General features: G+C 40.2%; 1 protein-coding gene across 2 annotated transcripts in view; it reads right to left on the bottom strand.

The window, feature by feature from the left end:
- Positions 1-20,563, bottom strand: part of SARNP (SAP domain containing ribonucleoprotein) — a 47,567-nt gene that overhangs the window by 15,886 nt on the left and 11,118 nt on the right. For both annotated transcript variants that reach the window (XM_020908510.2, XM_020908511.2), the window contains 5 exons: positions 15,435-15,486; positions 14,492-14,565; positions 14,023-14,051; positions 11,496-11,521; positions 10,063-10,131 (listed from right to left, as the gene is read on the bottom strand). In XM_020908510.2, the coding sequence (XP_020764169.1) occupies positions 10,063-10,131; positions 11,496-11,521; positions 14,023-14,051; positions 14,492-14,565; positions 15,435-15,486 (250 nt within the window). The remainder of the gene's footprint in view (positions 1-10,062; positions 10,132-11,495; positions 11,522-14,022; positions 14,052-14,491; positions 14,566-15,434; positions 15,487-20,563) is intronic.

Raw genomic sequence — 20,563 nt, 5'->3', positions numbered from 1 at the left:
CAACTGCCATCTCTTTCTATTATATAACCTGTTCTTATCTTTTCTTGTTGATTAATATAAGTTAAAATAATATAATTTTTCAAGTGGAAGAAGCATTTTTGGGGAAACTGACAATCTAGGATGGAGCAGGAGGGGAGGGAAATTTCCCCCCAAAGCCCTTTATCAATGAAATACAGTGACTGACAGGATCCATACTGACGTTTTTTCTATCTACAATCCGACTACCTGCATTTTTCTTGATCTCATGGGGCACCATGAGAAAAGGAAATAGAGGATTAAGTTTGCACTTGGCCCAATCACTGGCACTTAAGTGTATGTGGATAAGAAGAATCTAAGCCTGCTCAGCATGCTACTTTCCCAACTTACCCTGGGATCTGGCCTTTTCCTCCTTTAAAACAACCCCACTAAACCCCTCACCACAGCTTATCGTTCCTCAGGGCTCTTGTAGCTTCAGTGTCACATGCACAGTCCTGCAGCTCCTCCTTGTATTGTTGGGGCGTCGGGGGGGGGGGGGCGTGCTGTGTGGCACATGGACTCTTACTTAGCTCCGCAAACGGGGATTGAACCCTGCCCCCTGCACTGGAAGCATGGGGACTTAAACCACTGAACCCCCAAGGAAAGTCCTTCCTTTGGAAAAGGTTTGTATACACATGCCTAAACTCTCAACAAATCCCAATTATAAACTCTGAGAAGGCTGGTGACCAAATCATTCTTTTCGTTCTTTGTGACCACGTCATGCAGCTTGTGGGATTTTAGTTCCCTGACCAAGGATTGAACCTAGGACCCCGACAGTGGAAGCGCAGACTCCTAACTACTGGACCACCAGGGAATTCCCTAAAATTCTAAATCTACAGTGTGAACTTCCTTCTCTCCATATCCAACTGACTAACTTCTGTATCAAAACCCACTGCTGAAAGGGAGAAAGTGACATTCATTTATTTCAGAGGGTGGAAGGGAATCGTGGTAGAATCAAACAGGCCTTCCAGAAGAGCACAAACGGAGATGAGCCATAATGAAGTCTGTATGCTACAAGGCACTGGAGCCCTCTCTTACTCGGAACTGACTCTTTGTCCCAACTTTCTCTTTGATATCTCAACACACTTTAGTGACAAGTTCCTCAAAAACAAGGCAGGTTCAGTATCTCTCTCATTCTGAAGTGGTTCATCCCCACCAAGAGTGATCAAAAATAAAGAATTATACGAATGATTCATGAAACTTTATCACTGCAGCCACCCAAGATTCTTCCAGCTACCAGCTTCAGCAACAAGAAGACAGTCAGTAGAGGAATATTTGTTTTCAAGCTTTTAATATCTTAAAACTGTATAACACAGAGTATTCACAGTAAAGAAAATTGGTAAAACTCACAAATATGGGAAAAGTAGTCTTTAGGGTTTACAGGTCCCTTAAGATATCTCATTAGGACAGTCACCTATATGAAGAACTACAAGTAGTGAAAACTCAGTAATATCTTACTAGAAAAGGAAGGAAGATGTAGTAACATCAATATTTACTACTACTAGTCAAGAATCAAGAATCCGTAACACATGCCCCTCACACTGTCAGGGAGAAAAAATATAAGCCATACTCCAGTTTTCTGCTTAGCACCTGGGCCGGATATTTTAGTTTCTTTGTAGTATTTACCTATTTGGATTTTCTGCAACTTTCTAAAGCATCAATTTTCACTTCTCCAAACATGTTGAAGTTTGAAAACAAACAAAGAATATAATCCATTCAAATCAGCTACATCAGTTAATAACAAATTTCTAAGCCCAGACTTAATGTCCTATGAGCATCATGTATTAACTGAGTTGGCTTCCCATCTATTTCCCTTATCCATTCCTTTTAGAGATGAATTTCTTATATGCCAGGTCAAGTCCTTCACCAAGAGGACTGATCTAAACACTACTTCTCTTAGGAGGCTTGGAAAACTAACTGAAAGGAAAAAAAAAAAAATCACAACCAGTCAAGCACAAGACTGAAAACTTAGCTGGTGATCAATCAGAACCAAGCAGGCAGAGGTTATTTATCTGGGTTTTGTTTTGTTTGAGGGGGTAGGAGGCTTCTCAGTCCAGAGTCACTATGAGGCTTATAGGAGAAAAGGCATGCCATTCTATCCTCAAATAGTCCAGAGAGCTGGAAGGGACAATTTACAGCCTCTTGTGTAAAAATGTCTATAAATGCCAGTGCCATTCTTTGCCCTGTCACTTCCCATTATCCTAAACCAATAGGGCTCTATTCACTGAGACCTGAGCTAGAAACATGGACGGACAGGCCTTTCTTGAGCAGGGGGAAAGAGGGAAGATGACTGGGCGGGGGCGGGGGGGAGAACGACGACGGACGACAGACTTCTTTAAGTTTCTGTGTATTGCCTAATGTGTATACTGTTGTTGTTCAGTCACTAAGTCATGTCCACTCTTTGCAACCCCATGGACTGTAGCCTGCCAGGCTCCTCTATCCATGGGATTTCCCAGGCAAGAATACTGGACTGGGTTGTCAATTCCTTCTCCAAGGTATTTTCCTGACCCAGGGATCAAACTCACGTCTCCTGCATCTCATTCTTTACCACTGAGCCATCTGGAAAGCATACAGTGTATTTGTGGACCTAAAAGCTGAAATATGTGAGCTGTCAAGCAGAAATCAGCCTAGGAAGGATAGCAGATATTCAACATTCTCAAATTTATAATATGTTGGAGATGGTCAGATTGTGACAGTTTAAAAAAAAATCTGTCACAAACACTATGCTCACCCCTCTCACAGATTCTCTCATATCCACTGGTCTGTAGTGGAATCTACTGGAGAGGAAACAGGATGCAACGAGAACCTCAAGCTGGATCAAGGAAACACCAGCTCTATGCAATGAGATAACAGGAGGTGGGTCTCTCATTGCCCCTTTTAGGAAACCAGGATGAAGAGGAGGTATCTCCACACCACCTATTAACCTCCACTATTTGTACCATATCTATGCCTAGAGGACTGTGAAACTTAAAAAGACAGACGACCAAATTACAAAGGAGGAGGCTATACTGGAACCCAGGACCCCAGGATGAAGTGGACAGAACTGTGCTAATCTGGTTGTTCCATCAATACAAATTTAATCATATCACTAACCTCTGGCCAACCAAATACTAGGTTGCAAATCATTTCTGTGATAGAGAACTGTTAAACACAACACTTTGAACCAAACAACTGTTACACAAAATGTAGCTGGTTGCAATTTCAGGATCTGGGTCCTGGACACTCAAGTTCTAGAAAAAAAGTTACTTAAAAAAAACACTTCCTCTTCTTGGCCTTCCCTGTTGGTCCAGTGGTTAAGAGTCTACCTGCCAATGTGGGGGACACAGGTTCAATCCCTGGTCCGGGAAAATCCCACATGCCATGGGGCAACACAGCCCACGCACCACAGCGACTACAGGCTCTCATCTGTGCTCCAGAGCCTGGGAGCCGCAGCTGCTAAAGGCCCCAGGATGAGAAGTCTGGGCACCACAACTAGAGGAGCCCCTGCTCTCCGCAGTCAGAGAAAGGCCAAGCAGCAGTGAAGACCCGGTGCAGCCACACATAAATTAACTCTTCTTATCTCATTCCATTTCCTCTAATTTCTCTCCTACAAATTCACTCTGAAACTGCTTATATTCTACAAGTACTAAAAAATTCTAGGCAATGGAAACAGTGGTCCAAATAAGTGGTCTCATAAAGGATTTCTATGCTACTTCCAAGTATGAAAGCTGTGTGGGAGATATAAGCTAGACTTGAGTCGTCCAATGCACATGTGGCTATTTAGATTTAAAACAATTAAAAATTCAATTCCTAGTCACATTAACTATACATTTCAGGTGATAACTACATGTGACTACTGACTGGTATAAAGGCATACCTTGATTTATTATGCTTCACAGATAGCGTACTTTTCATAAACTGAAGGTCTGCAACAACCCTGTGTTAAACAAGTCTACCGGAGCCATCTTTCCAACAGCATTCACTCACTTCATGCCTGTGTCACACTCCGGTAATTCTTACGTTTCAAACCTTTCCATCATTGTTATTATAGCGATCTGTGATCAGAGATCTTTGATGTTACTACTGTAACTGTTTTGGGGCCCCAAAAACCATGCCTATATAAGACAGTCACCTTAATAAATATGTGTGCACTGACTGCTCCACCCACAGGCCATGGCCATTTCCATCTCCCTCCCTCTTCCTGGGCCTCCCTATATCCTGAGACACAGCAATATGGAAATTAGGCCAATTAATAACCCTACAATGGTGCCTAAGTGTTCAAGTGAAAGGAAGAATTGTACATCTCTCAGTTTAAATCAAAAGTTAGAAAGGCATGTCAAAAGCTGAGACAGACCAAAAGCTAGGCCACTTATAATACCAAACAGTTAGCCAAGATGTGAATGCAATGGAAAAGCTCCTGAAGGAAATTAAAAGTGCTACTCCAATATTAGAATAAAAAAGCAAAACAGCGTTATTGCTAATGTGGAAAAAAAAATTCAAGTGGTCTGGCTAGAAGATCAAAAAGCCGTAAAATCCCTTAAATCAAAGCCTAATTCAGAGCAAAGTGCTAACGCTCTTCAATTCCATGAAGGCTGCTGAGACAGGTAAGAAAGCTGAAGAATTCTGAAGCTAGAGAGCTTGGTTCCTAAGCTTTAAGGAAAGAGCCACATCCATAACATCCAAGTACAAGGAGCAGCAAATGTAGAAGCTTCAGCAAACTGTCCAGATAAGATATAAAACAATTAATGAAGATGACTACGTCAAACAGATTTTCTGTGTAGATGAAACAGCCTTATATTGGAAGAAGATGCCATCTAGGGCTTTCATAACTAGAGAGAAGAGGTTAATGGCTTCAAAGTTTCAAAGGACAGGCTGATGCTCTTGTTAGGAGGCTAATGAAGCTGGTGAATTTACGTTGAAGCTAGTGCTCATTTACCATTCTGAAAGTCCTGGGGCTCTGCCTGTGTTCTGTGTATCGACCAACAAAGCCTGGATGACAGCACATCTGCTCACAACAGTTTACTGAATATTTTAAGCCAACTGTTGAGACCTACTGCTCAGAAAAAAAGTATACTTTCAAAGTATTACTTACTCCTTGACAATGTACCTGGTCACCCAAGAGCTCTGACAGAGATGTCAAGTGAGATTAATGTTGTTTCCACTCCCTCTCATACAACATCCCTTCTGCAGCCTACGGATCAAGGAATAATTTCAACTTTCAAGTCTTATTATTTAAGAAATTCTTTTCATAAGGCCACATGTAGTGATTCCTTTGATGAATCTGGGCAAAGCAAACTGAAAACCTTCTAGAAAGGATTCACCATTCTAGATGACATCAAGAACAGTTTGATTCATGGAAAGAGGTAAAAAAAAAATCAACATAACAGGAGTTTGGAAAAAGTTGATTCCAACACTCACAGGTGACTTAGAGAAGTTCAAGACTTCAGTACAGGAAGTTAACTGCAGATGTGGTGGAAACAGCTAAAGAACCAGAATTAGAACTGGAGCCTGAAGATGTGACTGAATTGCAGAAAATCGGTAAAACTTGAATGGATGAGGAGTTGCTTGTGGATGAGCAAAGAAAGTGGTTTCTTAGGATTTCCCTGGTGGTTCAGTGGTTAAGAATCCACCTGCCCGTGTAGGGGACACAGCTTCAATTCCCTGTCCGAGAGCTAAGACCCTACACACTTTGGGGCAACTCAGGTGTGCCACAACTACTGAGCCCACACTCTAGAACCTGTGCTCTGCAACAAAAGAAGCCACCGCAAGAAGAAGCCTGCACACCACAGCTAGAAAAAGCTCTCCTGCAGCAGCAAAGAGCCCAGGCACCGCAATGAAGACCCAGGACAGCCAAAATAAATAAACTTTTTAAAAAAAGAAAGCGATTTCTTGAGATAAAATATACCCTGGTGAAAATGCTGTAACTACTGAAATGACAACAGAAGACTTAAAATGTTACATAAACTTAGTTGATAAAGCAGCAGTTGGGTTTGAAAGCACTGACTCCAATTCTGAAAGAACTTACTCTGCAGGAAAGATGATATTAAACAGCATTGCACAGTACAGAGAAACAATGTGGCAAACCTAATTGTTGTTTTAAGAAACTCCCTAGCAAATACATTTGTCTACAGCTCCACACACAAATCACAGAAAAGGAACAAATCTAATCACATGGACCACAGTCTTGTCTAACTCAATGAAACTATGAGCCATGTCCATGTAGGGTCATCCACGATGGAAGGGTCATGGTGGAGAGTTCTGACAGAATCGGTCCACTGGAGAAGGGAATGGCAAACCACTTCAGTTTTCCTGCCTTGAGAACCCCATGAACAGTATGAAAGGGCAAAAAAATAGGACACTGAAAGATGAACTCCCCAGGTCGGTAGGTGTCCAATAAAGATTGAAGGCGAGAGGAGAAGGGGATACAGAGGAGGAGATGGTTGGATGGCATCACCGACTCAATGGACATGAGTTTGAGTAAACTCCGGGAGTTGGTGATGGACAGGGAAGCCTGGCGTGCTGTAGTCCATGGGGTCGCAAAGAGTCAGACACGACTAAGGGACTGAACTGAACTGAACGGACAACTCCACACAGCATATGATTTATATTTTACTATATAAATGTTAAACCACATATAGTATTTCCTTCATGATAGCACTTTTTTAAGCAATAAAGTACTTTTGAATTTAGGTATGTACACTGCTTATTTGTGACTCACTTTATTGCAATGTTCACTGTACTGTGGTGGTCTGGAACTGAATTCACAATATTTCTGAGGTATGCCTGTATTAGATGACAGATTATTCAATAGAACAACACTGTGTAGAATATTTCCATCATCACAGAAAGTTCTATGGAACAGTGGTGCTCAGCAAAAAACAGCAAGGACATTTTCTCAGGCATTTTACTGGTTTATGAGGCACATTAGAGCAAACCACTGCTAACAGGATAATTCTGAAAACTGGAATTTATGATCAATGCAAATGGAATCTATTCCTCAAAGAGAACATCTCAAAAAGTCACAAGCTTCCAAGAAAAGTGGTCCTCAGAAGAAACCATATATAGTCTAGAATAGTGCTACTAAAAATGTAGTCTGCCTCCTAATGCTTGACCCCCAAACTGTTACCAGCCTGCAATAAGTTCAGAAACCATTTAAAAACTTCCAAAGTAATTTAACATACCTTTGACATTTTTACTTCACAAAAGTACCTCTCTGTAATGAATGGGAAAATTTTAAAAACTAGACTTTCACCACAGAATTTGGGAAGCACTACTCTAGAACAAAAGTGTGACAATGAATGTTAGAACAGAGCTCATACAGAGTTCTCCCAACTACCATTATGTCATTTAACTCCTGAGAATTTAAAATGGGAACTAAAATCTTATCAATGATCAACTGAAACACAGAAATTAATTGACTCAAAGTGATAAAACCTGAACTGAAAACTAAAGAAGAAAATTAGTTTATACTGAGGGTCAAAGTGTCACTATGTTCCATTCGGTTCAGTCACTCAGTCGTGTCTGACTCCTTGGGACCCCATGAATCACAGCACGCCAGGCCTCCCTGTCCATCACAAACTCCCGGAGTTGACTCAAACTCATGTCCATCGAGTCGGTGATGCCATCCAGCCATCTCATCCTCTGTCGTCCCCTTCTCCTCCTGCCCCCATCCCTCCCAGCATCAGGGTCTTTTCCAATGAGTCAACTCTTCGCATAAGGTGGCCAAAGTATTGGAGTTTCAGCTTCAGCATCAGTCCTTCCAATGAACACCCAGGACTCATCTCCTTTAGGATGGACTGATTGGATCTCCTTGCAGTCCAGGGACTCTCAAGGGTCTTCTCCAACACCACAGTCACTATGTCAGGGAACTACAATTATTTATTACAATTATTTATTCTCCACAACATGGTGTTAGGTATTACTCCTAGTTTTATAGATGAGGAACAAACTTCAGTAATTTGCTCAAAATTAATAAATATATCTTTTCATGTTTTACTCAGCATCCTCTGGAGGCTGAAAACAGGTCAAATATAGAGAAAGATTCCAAAGAGAAAAGACTGATATCCTCACATAAGTTAGGTGGACAGCACAGAGCAACACACAAATTCCCCTCAGGAATGGGTCTATAGGAGCTCAGTAGTAGGAGATACAACGTCCAATTTTGTTAATTTTGATTGAACGTATAATGTATGGCTGTTAGCATAACTGATGCCATCTTGGATCCATTCAGCTCCTCCTATCCCTTCCACTGACCCTACCTAGAGCTGCACTGTTGAGTAAATCTCTTCTCTGTCATCAAGGACTTTGTAGGTAATATTGTTTCATGATCATGAGGTCTAGGTGGCCTTTGTGCTGTTTAGCCTCTGAAACAATGAAGGCCTCCAATGATGTATTCTCGGCATCCATGAGACTAGTTATCCATTTACAACCTTGACTTGGAAACATACTTCCTGTTTCCAAGCATGTACCCTCAAACCCTGGGTTAACTAAATACACAAAAAGCCCCATTTGCCCCTCCACAGTGTAGAGTAGAGCTGCCAATACTTTCAGGCAGCAAAATGCTACCTTATCTTATCTGCTACCTGATCTTACCCTGTAAGTAAGTTACCCTATAATAAACTAATCCACCTATTAAATGGAGCTGCTTCATTTTTCAGTATCACGATACAATCTCGGGCTTCCCTGATGGCTCAGAGGTTAAAGCATCTGCCTGCAATGCGGGAGACCTGGGTTCAATCCCTGGGTTGGGAAGGTCCCCTGGAGAAGGAAATGGCACCCCACTCCAGTGTTCTTGCCTGGGAAATCCCATGGACAGAGGAGCCTGGTGGGCTACACTCCACAGGGCAGCAAAGATACGACACAATCTCAGTTCAGTGGGTACCTTTTGTACCTCTGCCTTCCAACACACAAACTAATCCGATTCCCTAGAGGAGTGCAGTTACTGCTGAGATTCTCAGATACCGAAGCCTCATATACAAAAGGAGACAAGATAAAAATCAAGGCCACAGATACAAGGCACCCTTCCCCCTGATCATCTAACAAAACACAAATGGCTTCTGGTTTATCATAACTCTTCCCAATTAAGCTGCATGTGGTTTAAGAATTATATATTCTGCCTCCCTCTCAAATCCCTTATTTCAGTCCACATAAACCACCAAATACTCCTACTGAATACCTATGGTTTCAGCATCAAGTTGGGCAAAAAGACGATGCTGTATTTCTGGTAAAAGTAAAAAATGTAACCCAAAGGGAAGGAAGATGAAGCACAGTTGTGTTCAAGGTTATGAGTCCCAGAGGGACACAACTTTTATATGTTCAGCTTTTTTCCTGAGTAAAAGTATAACTACTGTCAGTTCAGTTTTTTCCAATGGATTTCTAGAGTGCTAAATGCTTCCATACTTGAGTGGGAAATATTTTTTTTCTAAAGATGGTTTTTCTGATTTAAAATAATCTTCCCTCGATCCAACTATCACCTCAACAACCAAGAAACATGCTCTCATCCTCACAGAACAAAGATTAAGAGACTACTCGCTCTAGCATTTTCTCTAATGTGCCTAGCAAAACTCCAAACACAAAAATGTCCTGTAGAATTGATCACTCCACAGAGCATGGTGTCAACAAAGTCATCTTGCTTAAACTAAACAGTGTCAGTTAGCAGAAGGGTAGAAAGAATAAAGTAACTTTCTCAGTGTTTTTCTATAGAACCTTCTAATTTTATTTTCAGGTATCTTTGCCTAATGACAAGACTGTCTTCCCCTGATTATTTAATTTCTAATATACCTATATCAGAAGTTAAAGCAGATGTAACAACACTGAATCCAACATCTTAACTACGAAAAATATAGACCTTGTTCTAACAGCCAGTGTGGAAGTTATGCAAACAACCTGTAGAAAACAACAATTAACTCTGTGAAACAATTTCCATAATGTAATCAATAGTGAGAGGAGGTAATAGTCAAAGGACTGCATTAAATGAAGTGCTGAGTAGCCAGTTCTATTCTTAGAGGACAGTCATTTCCAAACTATGCAACCCCAAGCTGCTCTAATGTTGCAAAAATAGTACGTTACCTTTCTGGAGATTGAAGAGACATTCAAACCAAACCTTTGAGCTCTTTCTTTTAGCTTATCCATGTTAACCTACAAAAATATAGGGGGGAAAACATATTTTAAAAAATCAAAACAGAAAACACAGAGGTACAAACTATGATCCAAAGCTAAGAGTTCAAATAAGCCTACACAACATCAAAGATACCCTATGTGCCAAATTAGGAAACTAAGCGGCACTCATTCATGCCACTAATTATTAAAAGACCTCTCCTGGAATGCAGTGAGAGATTTAGCCCTGCCTCCTTCATTCATCAAAGGTGGCAAAAGCCTAAGGAGGGTTTAAGATCAAAGTAGGCCAAACACTGCTTGAAAAAGCAAACAAATGTCTAAATCATCACCTCTAAACAAGTCCATCATTCACAGTTCAAAATTGTTAATGTCTATACCAAGCCTTTGCAGGTAATTCTTAACTCGATCTCCTAGCAAACAGAAACTACCACTGAAGCTCTCCATTCTTCAGAAGACAAACGCACTAACAGCACCCGACTCAATTCTCTTACTTCCTTTTTCTTGGAAGCCTTGATGCACAAGATGATATAGAGAGTCTGGGACATTCCTTCACTACTACCACTGCTGATTGCTGCTGCTAAAACATTTCACTTGCAGTCTAATTGTTGAACTGTAACTCCAAGAGCAAGATTTCATAAAGTGAAACGTATTTCACATCATCTGTTTGCATTTTCTAAGCATGCTGACAAGTCATAACAGTCCAGAAGACATATTACCCTAGTCTTTACTCTCTGGTATTTAACAGGTAGTATTGAAAATTACCAGTATCTACAGACAGAACACATAAGCTGCTTCCACAGATTCTCCTGTGGTAATAAAGAGTTAGACATTATCCAAAAGCCACTGGGTGAGGTCTAAAACTCTAGTACCACAGCAGTTATATGGATTATCCTCTAGCTAACAAAATCTTTTTATTTTTTCCTAAGAGGGGTGGTAGGAAGGAAAACATTTATGACTCTGAAGATGCAAGAATTTCCTGACCTCTCAGTACCTCAAACAATTCATTCTATTCAGGACATAAAACAGTGTACTGAAAATAGTCATCAAATTCATATGATCTGTTTACTCTATCTGGAGAGAAGGAGGAAATCCCTAACTTAAAACTAACTGTTATAGAGTTAAGGTTAAGAGAAGAAAAAAGGGGCGGTGCACGGCGCGGGGCCGGGCGGGCGGCTCCCGGCGCGACTTCCTGTTGTGCCCGCGCCCCGCCGCCCGGCGCCCGGCGCCCCTCGCCCGCTCCCCGCGGCCCCGGGCGGCCGCCGCCCATGGATTTCACCTAGCGCGGCGGCCGTGGCGGCGCAGTGCTGCTGCCGCAAGGCGCCCGGCGCCGAGGCCGCGCTAAAAAAAAAAAAAAAGAGAGAGAGAAGAAAAAAAAGATTTCTTACCATAGGCTTGGTATCAGACGACAGACCTAAAGAAAGAAAGAAAAAAGTCTTATTTTATATTCTTAAAAGTCATAAAGAAAGCTGAAAGTCTTGAAATGAAGTTAAATAGAATAAAAATCATATATAGGAAAAATGTCCTTTATCTAATAAAGGTAAAGAAAAGGCAGAGATGACATCTAGTATCTGCATTCACTGCTGCTGGGAACATAAAATAGTATAGCCAATTTGGAGAAGTCTGGCAGTTCTTCGAAGAGTTAAACATAGAACCTACCATATGACCTAGCAATTTTACTTATACGTATATACCTCTAGAGAAATGAAAATACATAGCCACATAAAAACTTGTATATGAATGTTCACAGCAGCATTAGCCATAGTAGCCAAAAAGTGAAAACAACCCAGCCATACAGTCAACTGAGGGGTAGATAAAATGCATTACACATCAGTACAATGTAACATTATCCAACAAGAAATCCTAAAATAGGGATAAACCTGGTGTACATTATGTGAAGTGAAAGAAGCCAGTCACAAAGACCATGAACTGTATGATGCTATCTATATGAAGGCAAACTAACATATATAGAAAAAACTTACTGACTGCTTGTGAGGACAGAGAAAGCAGGTAAGAAAAGCTAATGGGTGTGGGGTTTCTTTTGGGGGTGATGAGTATGTCCTAAAATCAGACTATGATGATAGCTGCACAACCATCTGAATATATTTAAAAAACACTGGATCATATACTTTAAGAGGATGAGTTGGATGATATATGAGTTATATCTCAATAAAGCTATTCAAAGAGAAAAGACATCATATCTAGACAAAGATGCAGAGCTACTATTATAGACAGTTAAAATTATAGCTACTTAAAGCCAATGTTCTATCCTGAAATTATCACTTAGAATCAAGCAGCATATTAGCCTCTAGGCTCAACCCTATACTAGTCAATAATTATTTACGTAAAACTTTTCAGAATTTTAGTTTAAGCAATCTCAATACTGTAACTAGCTCCCTAACTTTCCACTGTAAATTTCAGGTACACACTCAACTATTTTTTTTAATTTTTAATTAATTCATTCATTCATTCTGGCTGCACAGGGTCTTTGTTGCCGCACGTGGGCTTGCTCCAGCTGCAGTGAGCGAGCCCTCACTGAGACACACGGGCTCCTCCTTGCGGCGGCTCCTCTCGCTGCGGAACACGGGCTCTAGGGAGCACGGGCAGGGCAGCGGGGGCACACGGGACCCCCCTGGACCAGGGATGGGGCCTGCGTCCCCTGCGCTGGCGGGGGGTTCTTAGCCACTGGGCCCCCGGGGGAGTCCTGGACTTGATTTTTACCATAACCTATGTGCTAGGAACTATTTACATATTTTTATGTTCACTCAAAACAATATTTCCTTTTATTTTATTGGTCAACTTTCCTTTTTAGGCTAAGCATTAATTTTAACTTTAGTCTTTCTTCAAATAACACCATTAAATAATATCAACTTCTGCTATTCCATTACCAATCCTATGCTCTCTCTCCTGATATAATGAAATGTCAGAAAATATTTTGTTTTTAAAACATGTAGCCACAGTGACCAGAATTCTGCTGGTCTTTTAAAAGTCACAGTGAAACTCTACAAGATCTTTGAAGGACATTTTCTTAACAGACTTGAAACTTTTAACAGGCCACTAGGAAGTCTGTATTTTATCTGGCAAGTACATTTAAAGTCTCTCAGAACAAGTACTATGTTCTTTTTAAAAAGAATAGATTTTTTTCCCTTAATTTATTACAGATACATGTTCACTGTAGAAAATTTAAAAACTTAAGCAAAAAGAAGTCATTTGAAAATTCCACCAACCAGAGACAATGAATGTTATCAACTTAGTATATATCCCTCTAATCTTTTTTTTCCTATCCATACATGTACTTGTATTGGGAAATGGGAACATACTACAAGTATTTTTATAACTTGCTTTTCCCACTTTCCTGACAAATGGGGCAGATACAACTTTAAACAGTATTATTTTAAACATCTTCATGGTCTTCTAACTGTTCTGTGGTACACATATACTTAACCAGTTCTCTATTGTATATTACACTGTTTCCAGTTATTGATCACCATAAATAATACAGTGATATAATCCTTGTGGCTAAGTCTTTAAGCATAACCAAGATTATTTCCTTGTAAATTCTTAAAAGGTAAAAGATACTTTTTCCTCTTGCCACTCACACTAGGTAATGTAACACTGGACAGGTACATAATAATTACACCAGAATAAAGCTGGTACTAGAACCTTCTCTGAAAATATCCAAGAAAAGGAAAAGAAACGTTGGCACTGCTTCCTATTTTCTCAAACTTTAGTACCTTCTCTAAATTGCCTGGAAAGGCTTGAAAATGGCTTTATCTAAAGCAAAAAGGTGAATATAATAACCTCTTAAAGGCTGCTGGAGCTAACAAGTTTACCTTAATTTGGAGAAATAAAACCTGTTGTGCCAAAAAAGTAAAAATATAAAGATAACTTTTTCAGAAGTCTCTATATTCTTACCTTTTGATGGAACTGGAGAAATACCAAATCTGTAGAAAGAAAAACAAGCTAAATTTTAGGAAGCTGTTCACACTTCTGGTTTGTATCCGTGTCAAGTGTACATATGGCACTTCTTGCTTGTGATCTCAAGCCTTGCAATCATTAGCTAATTCTAACAACTCCATGAAAGAGGTTCAGTTGACTCTCTTTCTCACCGAGAGTCCAGAGAATAAACTAAAATGTAGCCTTATCAGAATCGGGAGTAACACTCAGTTCCTGTCTTTTTCCTATTACAGAAACCCTGCTTGTTAATAAAACCCAATCTATAGCTACTACATCCAGTCAGCAGACATGTTCTATACAGAGCCAAGAGAGCCTTTCTTTTCAGCAAGGCCTCTATTCTATTTAAAATAAACTATATTTAAAACCTACCACACCCCTTCACCTTAATATTATCACTATCTCAGATCTAAATAGCTGGGAAACTCACCTAGCTGCCCGGGCAGCTTTCTTACTCTCCAAACTCACAGGTACATTGAATCGTTCAGCTCTCTTCTGCATCCTCTAAGTGATAACAGACAAAAGAAAGGACAGAGAAAAATTTAATTCCTTGTTTACTTCTTTTAAGAGAAAAGTCATTTAGAGATGTGTATCTTTAGAACATCGGGACTAATTTCTTAAGGTCTAAACTGAGTTATACTGACAATCATAGAGGATATCAGGTTGTATCCATCCCAGGCCTAACTCAACAGCCCTTTCCAGAAAGCAAACACAAAAAGACTATTATTACATTCATGTCCTCAAAAACAAAAGGGAAGGAATAAAATAAAACCCACATTCTACATCAAGCCAAGAAGACAAAAGCTGTGTTTGGTTGACCTTTGAAAATGGATCAAAGGAACAGCTTGGTTCCAACACTAGTTGTGTACTCTTTCAGTTAGAAATGAGATGTCAGGGAAAAAAAAAAAAAGAAATGAAGCAGCATTGTCCTATGCCATCTCTACTTTAAACATACAAAAAAAGCCCACAGGTCTTGACTGGAACCTGGTTTCAGAGATTCTGAGACAGAATCCAGAGAAATTTCTATCTCATCAGCTAGCTAGTAGTAACTGGTGAGTGACAGCTTCCCTTTTAACTTTTCATCTCTTTCAAGGTACAATCCTCTCAAACTCTAATCCCAGTTTATAAACATCTTAAAAAAGAGTTACCACGAAGACCAGAATACTATAAAAAAGATTAGGGCTTCAAAGGCAACTATGCCAGCCCCAAATATATTCCCAAGTGTAGCTGGTGTAAAAATGTATCACTACTTAAATCTGTCAATACTGATTTTCTGCTTATGAGTAAATATTTTAAAGTGATGACACAGATAAAATAAAGGGTAAGAAACAGAAAGATATATATAGACTGCTCTTCTGAAACAAATGACCTACCTCAGTCTGTGGTATTTCAGATGTAATTTTTACCACTTTTTTCTCTGCTGCCCTGGAAAAGAGATTTTTAAAATCAGAAAACTGATATTCTAAACTGAAACCTTAGAATTGTCTAAGAATTCACCTGAATCATGTTCTCTGTCCCATATCTCTGCCACCCTTCAGACCAAAAAAGCATGAAGCCCATCAGATTTTTCAGTTCCTTGAACTGTCATCTATTCATGAAAAAGTTCAGATAACAGACTAAGTCACTTTACTATAAGAAAGCAACCAGAAATAAGTGTGGTTAAATGCACTGAGCTGAGGGAAACATTCAAAGGGCACGGGAAATCATCTCATTTACTCTCAGGAACTTTAAATGTCCTTCTGGACTAACGACTATTCCTCCAACCCTTACTTAAACACCAGCTCTCAATTTTCATCACAATTAATGAGTGCTCTACAAGGTCTGGTCTCCTCCTTTTACAAATCCCTTATATCTCCCATGGGACCACAGCTCCAGCTGGAAGAGTCAAAGTGGGACAAATAAAAGTGCCAAAGGGAGTGGGAAGAAAAAAAGGCTAAGGGAAGTCTGAATTAGGAAAACACGCTAAGTTACTAGTCAAAAGGTTTAAGAGAAAACAAAAGCAGAGGGACCAGAGGGGCGGGAGACAAAGTTCGGAAGTACCCAGGATAAATGGAAGGGCATTAACCCTCCAACAAACAACTCCCATAAAACTGTGGGTCATAACCAGTCTCATTAAGGTCCCTCATTTAGAGACATGGGCGGCTTTTGTTCCAATATCCCGGACACTTTTCCCATTTGATGCCCTGAAAGGTAGTAATGGTTTAATGGCATTTTCAGAGGAAGCAATTCTGGAACAGGAACTTACTCTCTGCTCCATCCTTTTGTTGGAGGTCCCTGGACTGACAGATAAGCAATGGGAGCCCCCTGCTGACCATAACTAAGTCCTGCAATATTTAATTGCCCTGGTTTCAGTGGAGGCGGGGCATGAAAAAAAAAAAATCAAACTAGAAACATAGGTTACCTTTTGGAGAATATCAAGGAAAGACAAAGTGAGGAGATCTCCTTTTGAATGTTTAAAGGTTTTTTTTTTAAAGAAATTTCTGACTTTTTCCCATTTCCTAATCATCTTTCTTTCCCCAACCCTCTCCTTTTCTGAGGCAGAAAGGGACATGGAAGTTTAATGTTTTATTTGAAGTCCAATGCCATTAAAATAGCAGGCCTCTTCACCAAACCCCAGGCTAATGACTTCCTCTACATTCCCATCAGTACACCTCATGGTCAAAAGGGAACCTGAGAGGAAGCTTCCTTCAGATCTGTTCCAACTCCCTAAGGCACAATTAAGCTCAAGCAATAAATACACATCATACTCTGAGGCTCATGTGAAATCTCTTCTCTTCACTGCTAAGTTTCTCTCCTATTCACAGTCATACACAAAACATTCTCCAAACTACAGGGACCCCGAATCTTTCTGTACATACTTTAGTCTAACCACTACTATCCCTCTAAGAAGCAAAATCACAACCTCTCCCACATAGCCAATTTCCTTGTTTAGAAATTAACTGACAAAATTAAAGCCCTCTAAACAGAAGAATTATGTATTTTATATATTATAAAGATAACTAAGAATTCTCACACTTCAATGTTTTTAACCCACACAGGCTAATTACATCACCTCATTTACTTCACCTTCCTTCCTGCCCTCAGTTCAGTCACTCAGTTGTGTCCAACTCTGCGATCCCATGAACTGGGCTTCCCTGTCCATCATCAACTCACAGAGCTTGCCCAAACTCATATCCATCGAGTCGGTGATGCCATCCAACCACTTCATCCTTTGTCATCCCCTTCTCCTCCTGCCTTAAATCTTTCCCAGCACTAGGGTCTTTTCCAATCAATCAATTCTTCACATCAAGTGGCCAAAGTATTGGAGCTTCAGCTTTAGCATTAGCCCTTCCAATTCAGAACTGATTTTCTTTAGGATTGACTGGTTTGATCTCCCTGCAGTCCAAGGGACTCTCAAGAGTCTTCTCCAACACCACAGTTCAAAAGCATCACTTCTTTGCTTAGCTTCCTTTATAATCCAACCGTCACATCTACACAACTATTGGAAAAACCATAGCTTTGACTAAGCAGACCTTTGTCGGCGAAGTAATGTCTTTTCTTTTTAATATGCGGCAAAGTCTGTCATTGTTTCCACTGTTTCCCCCATCTACTTGCCATGAAGTGATAGGACAAGATGCCATATCTTAGTTTTTTGAATGTTGAGTTTTAAGCCAGCTTTTTCACCCTCCTCTTCCACTTTCATCAAGAGGCTCTTTAGTTCCTCTTCACTCTCTGCCATAAGGGTGGTGTCATCTGCGTATCTGAAGTTATTGATATTTCTCTTGGCAATCTTGATTCCAACTTGTGCTTCATCCAGCCCAGCATTTCGCATGATGTACTCTGCATATAAGTTAAATAAATAAGCAGGGTGACAAAATACAGCCTTGATGTACTCCTTTCCCAATGTGGAACCAGTCCATTGTTCCATGTCCAGTTCTAACTGTTGCTTCTTGACCTGCATACAGATTTCTCAGGAGGCAGGGCAGGTGGTTTGGTATTCCCATCTCTTAAAGAATTTTCCAGTTTGTTGTGATCCACACAGTCAAAGACTTTGGCATAGTCAATAAAGCAGAAATAGAGGTTTTTCTGGAATACTCTTGCTTTTTCGATGATTCAGTGGATGTTGGCAATTTGATCTCTGGTTCCTCTGCCTTTTCTAAATCCAGCTTGAACACGTGGAAGTTCTTGGTTCACGTACTGGTGAAGTCTCGCTTGGATAATTTTTCATTATTCTGCTAGCGTGTGAGATGAATGCAATTGTGCAGTAGTTTGAGCATTCTCTGGCATTGCCTTTCTTTGAGATTGGAATGCAAACTGACCTTTTCCAGTCCTGTGGTCACTGCTGAGTTTTCCAAATGTGCTGGCATATTGAGTGCAGCACTTTCACAGCATCATCTTTTAGGATTTGAAATAGCTCAACCGGAATTCCATCACCTCCACTAGTTTTGTTCATAGTGATGCTTCCTAAGGCCCACTTGACTTTGCATTCTAGGATGTCTGGCTCTAGGGTGATCACACCATCGTGGTTCTCTGGGTCATGAAGATCTTTTTTGTACAGTTCTTCTGTGTATTCTTCTTGCCACCTCTTCTTAATATCTTCTGCTTCTGTTAGGTCCACACCATTTCTGTCCTTTATTGTGCCCATCTTCGCACAAAATGTTCCCTTGATATCTCTAATTTTCTTGAAGACATTTCCAGTCTTTCCCATTCTACTGTTTTCCTCTATTTCTTTGCACTGATCATTGATCCTTCTTGCCATGTAAGTTCCCAAAACCGCTCTATTTTAAAGCTATCCCAGGACTCCCCTGGTGGTCCAGTGGCCAAGGCAGGGAACCTGGGTCAGGGAACTACATCTCACAAGACACAACTAAGAGTCTGTATGCTGCAACCAAGTTCCGGTGCAGCCAGATAAATAACTTTTCAAAAAAGCCTGAAGAATCCCATGGACAGAGGTGCCTGGTGGGCTATAGTCCACAGGGTCACAAAGAGTTGGACACGACTGAGCGACTAACACTTTCACGCTCTGGATGGAATTTCTGGCTCCAAGTCACCCTTTGAGGAACTGCCTCATTTTGCACTGCCTTATGTACAAATAAAGACATAAAGATCAAAAAACCCCCAAAAGCTATCCCACTGTCCATCTTCTCAAGACATATTGTCTACACAAAAACCTCCTGTAATGGGCAACAACTAAATGGCTTTAGAAAGCAGTAGTATTTGACAAAATCTAATAGAACACTAAAGGAATATCCTCTCTAATGCAGCAAATTCCCTGCTAGATGTATTCTTTGGACATACTTGCATAAATTTAAAATTAATTGTATAAGGAAGTACAGCACTGCATGTTTAGAATAATCTAAATATCCATCAACAGGAAGAGATTGGTGAAATTGCTATTTACTTTTAGAATGGAGTACTATTAGTTGCCAGAAAGAATAAAATTCTAAGTTGTTAACAACTAAATCTACATGACGGGTTCACAGGGGTCTATAGAGTATTCTCTTAACTTTTTTATAAGCTTGTAATATTGTATAACAACAAATTAAAAAAAGAAAGACCTACCACTTACTAGGATAATTATCCTCATTTCATACAGCTGATATAAGGATTAGATGAGAATAAATGTAAAACACTTAGAACCTTGCCTACTATATAACTAATTTTTTTTTGGCCTTGCCAGACAGCATGCAGGAACTTAAGCTCCCCAACCAGAGATCAAACCCATGCCCCTGGCAGTGGAAGCATGGAGTCTTAACCACTGGAATGCCACGGAAGTCTTTATATCTAATATTTAAATAAAGACATATGATGATATAGAAAGATCTCCATATGTGGGAAAAACATCAGGAAACCAACAATATGCATTGTGTACGTACACATACATATACACACACCATATAAAATATTCCAAAAGAATACACTGAAAACCTCTGGGAAGCCAGGTGGAGGCACAGACAAAGGTATCTAACTTTCTTCCTTCTCTCTTCTCTGGGGGAACAGGGGGGCTGCCCCTTTGCCCCTACGCTGAAAGCTCAGAGTCTGAACCACTGGGCCACCAGGGAAGTCTCCTTTATTTTCAATTTACATACACTTCTATGTACTGTTTATGACTTTTTAAAAGTACACATATTGCCTTTTATAATTGAACAGATTAATACAGCCATGAGGAGCAAAAATGTTAGAAAGGACTCAACTGCTCTTAATGTGCTGGTGCATAAGAGGGCCAGACATTTGTGGGGAAATCCCGAGTAAAAGATGTTTATGAACAACCTTGTGCAATAATTTAAATAAATCAAGATCTACTTTTCATTAATATTTTGTCCTCCCTTCCTCCACTGTAAACCAGAAAAGGAGAACACAGTGTTACTTGAGACATGACCTCTGCCCCCAACACTTCTCCCTTATAAAAGTCCGCATATGCAGAAAATCTGCATGATTCTCTACACAGAAAGAGAATCATCTATCATGGTGATACAACAGGGCTACGAGAAATAAACTTTTTACGAACTGAAGTCTCCTGGTC

The sequence above is a fragment of the Odocoileus virginianus genome, chromosome 24 (genome assembly GCF_023699985.2).
Source record: "Odocoileus virginianus isolate 20LAN1187 ecotype Illinois chromosome 24, Ovbor_1.2, whole genome shotgun sequence".
Classification (NCBI taxonomy): domain Eukaryota; kingdom Metazoa; phylum Chordata; class Mammalia; order Artiodactyla; family Cervidae; genus Odocoileus; species Odocoileus virginianus.
Note: the sequence above shows the minus strand (reverse complement) of the source record. Positions and strands in the feature narration are given on the sequence as shown.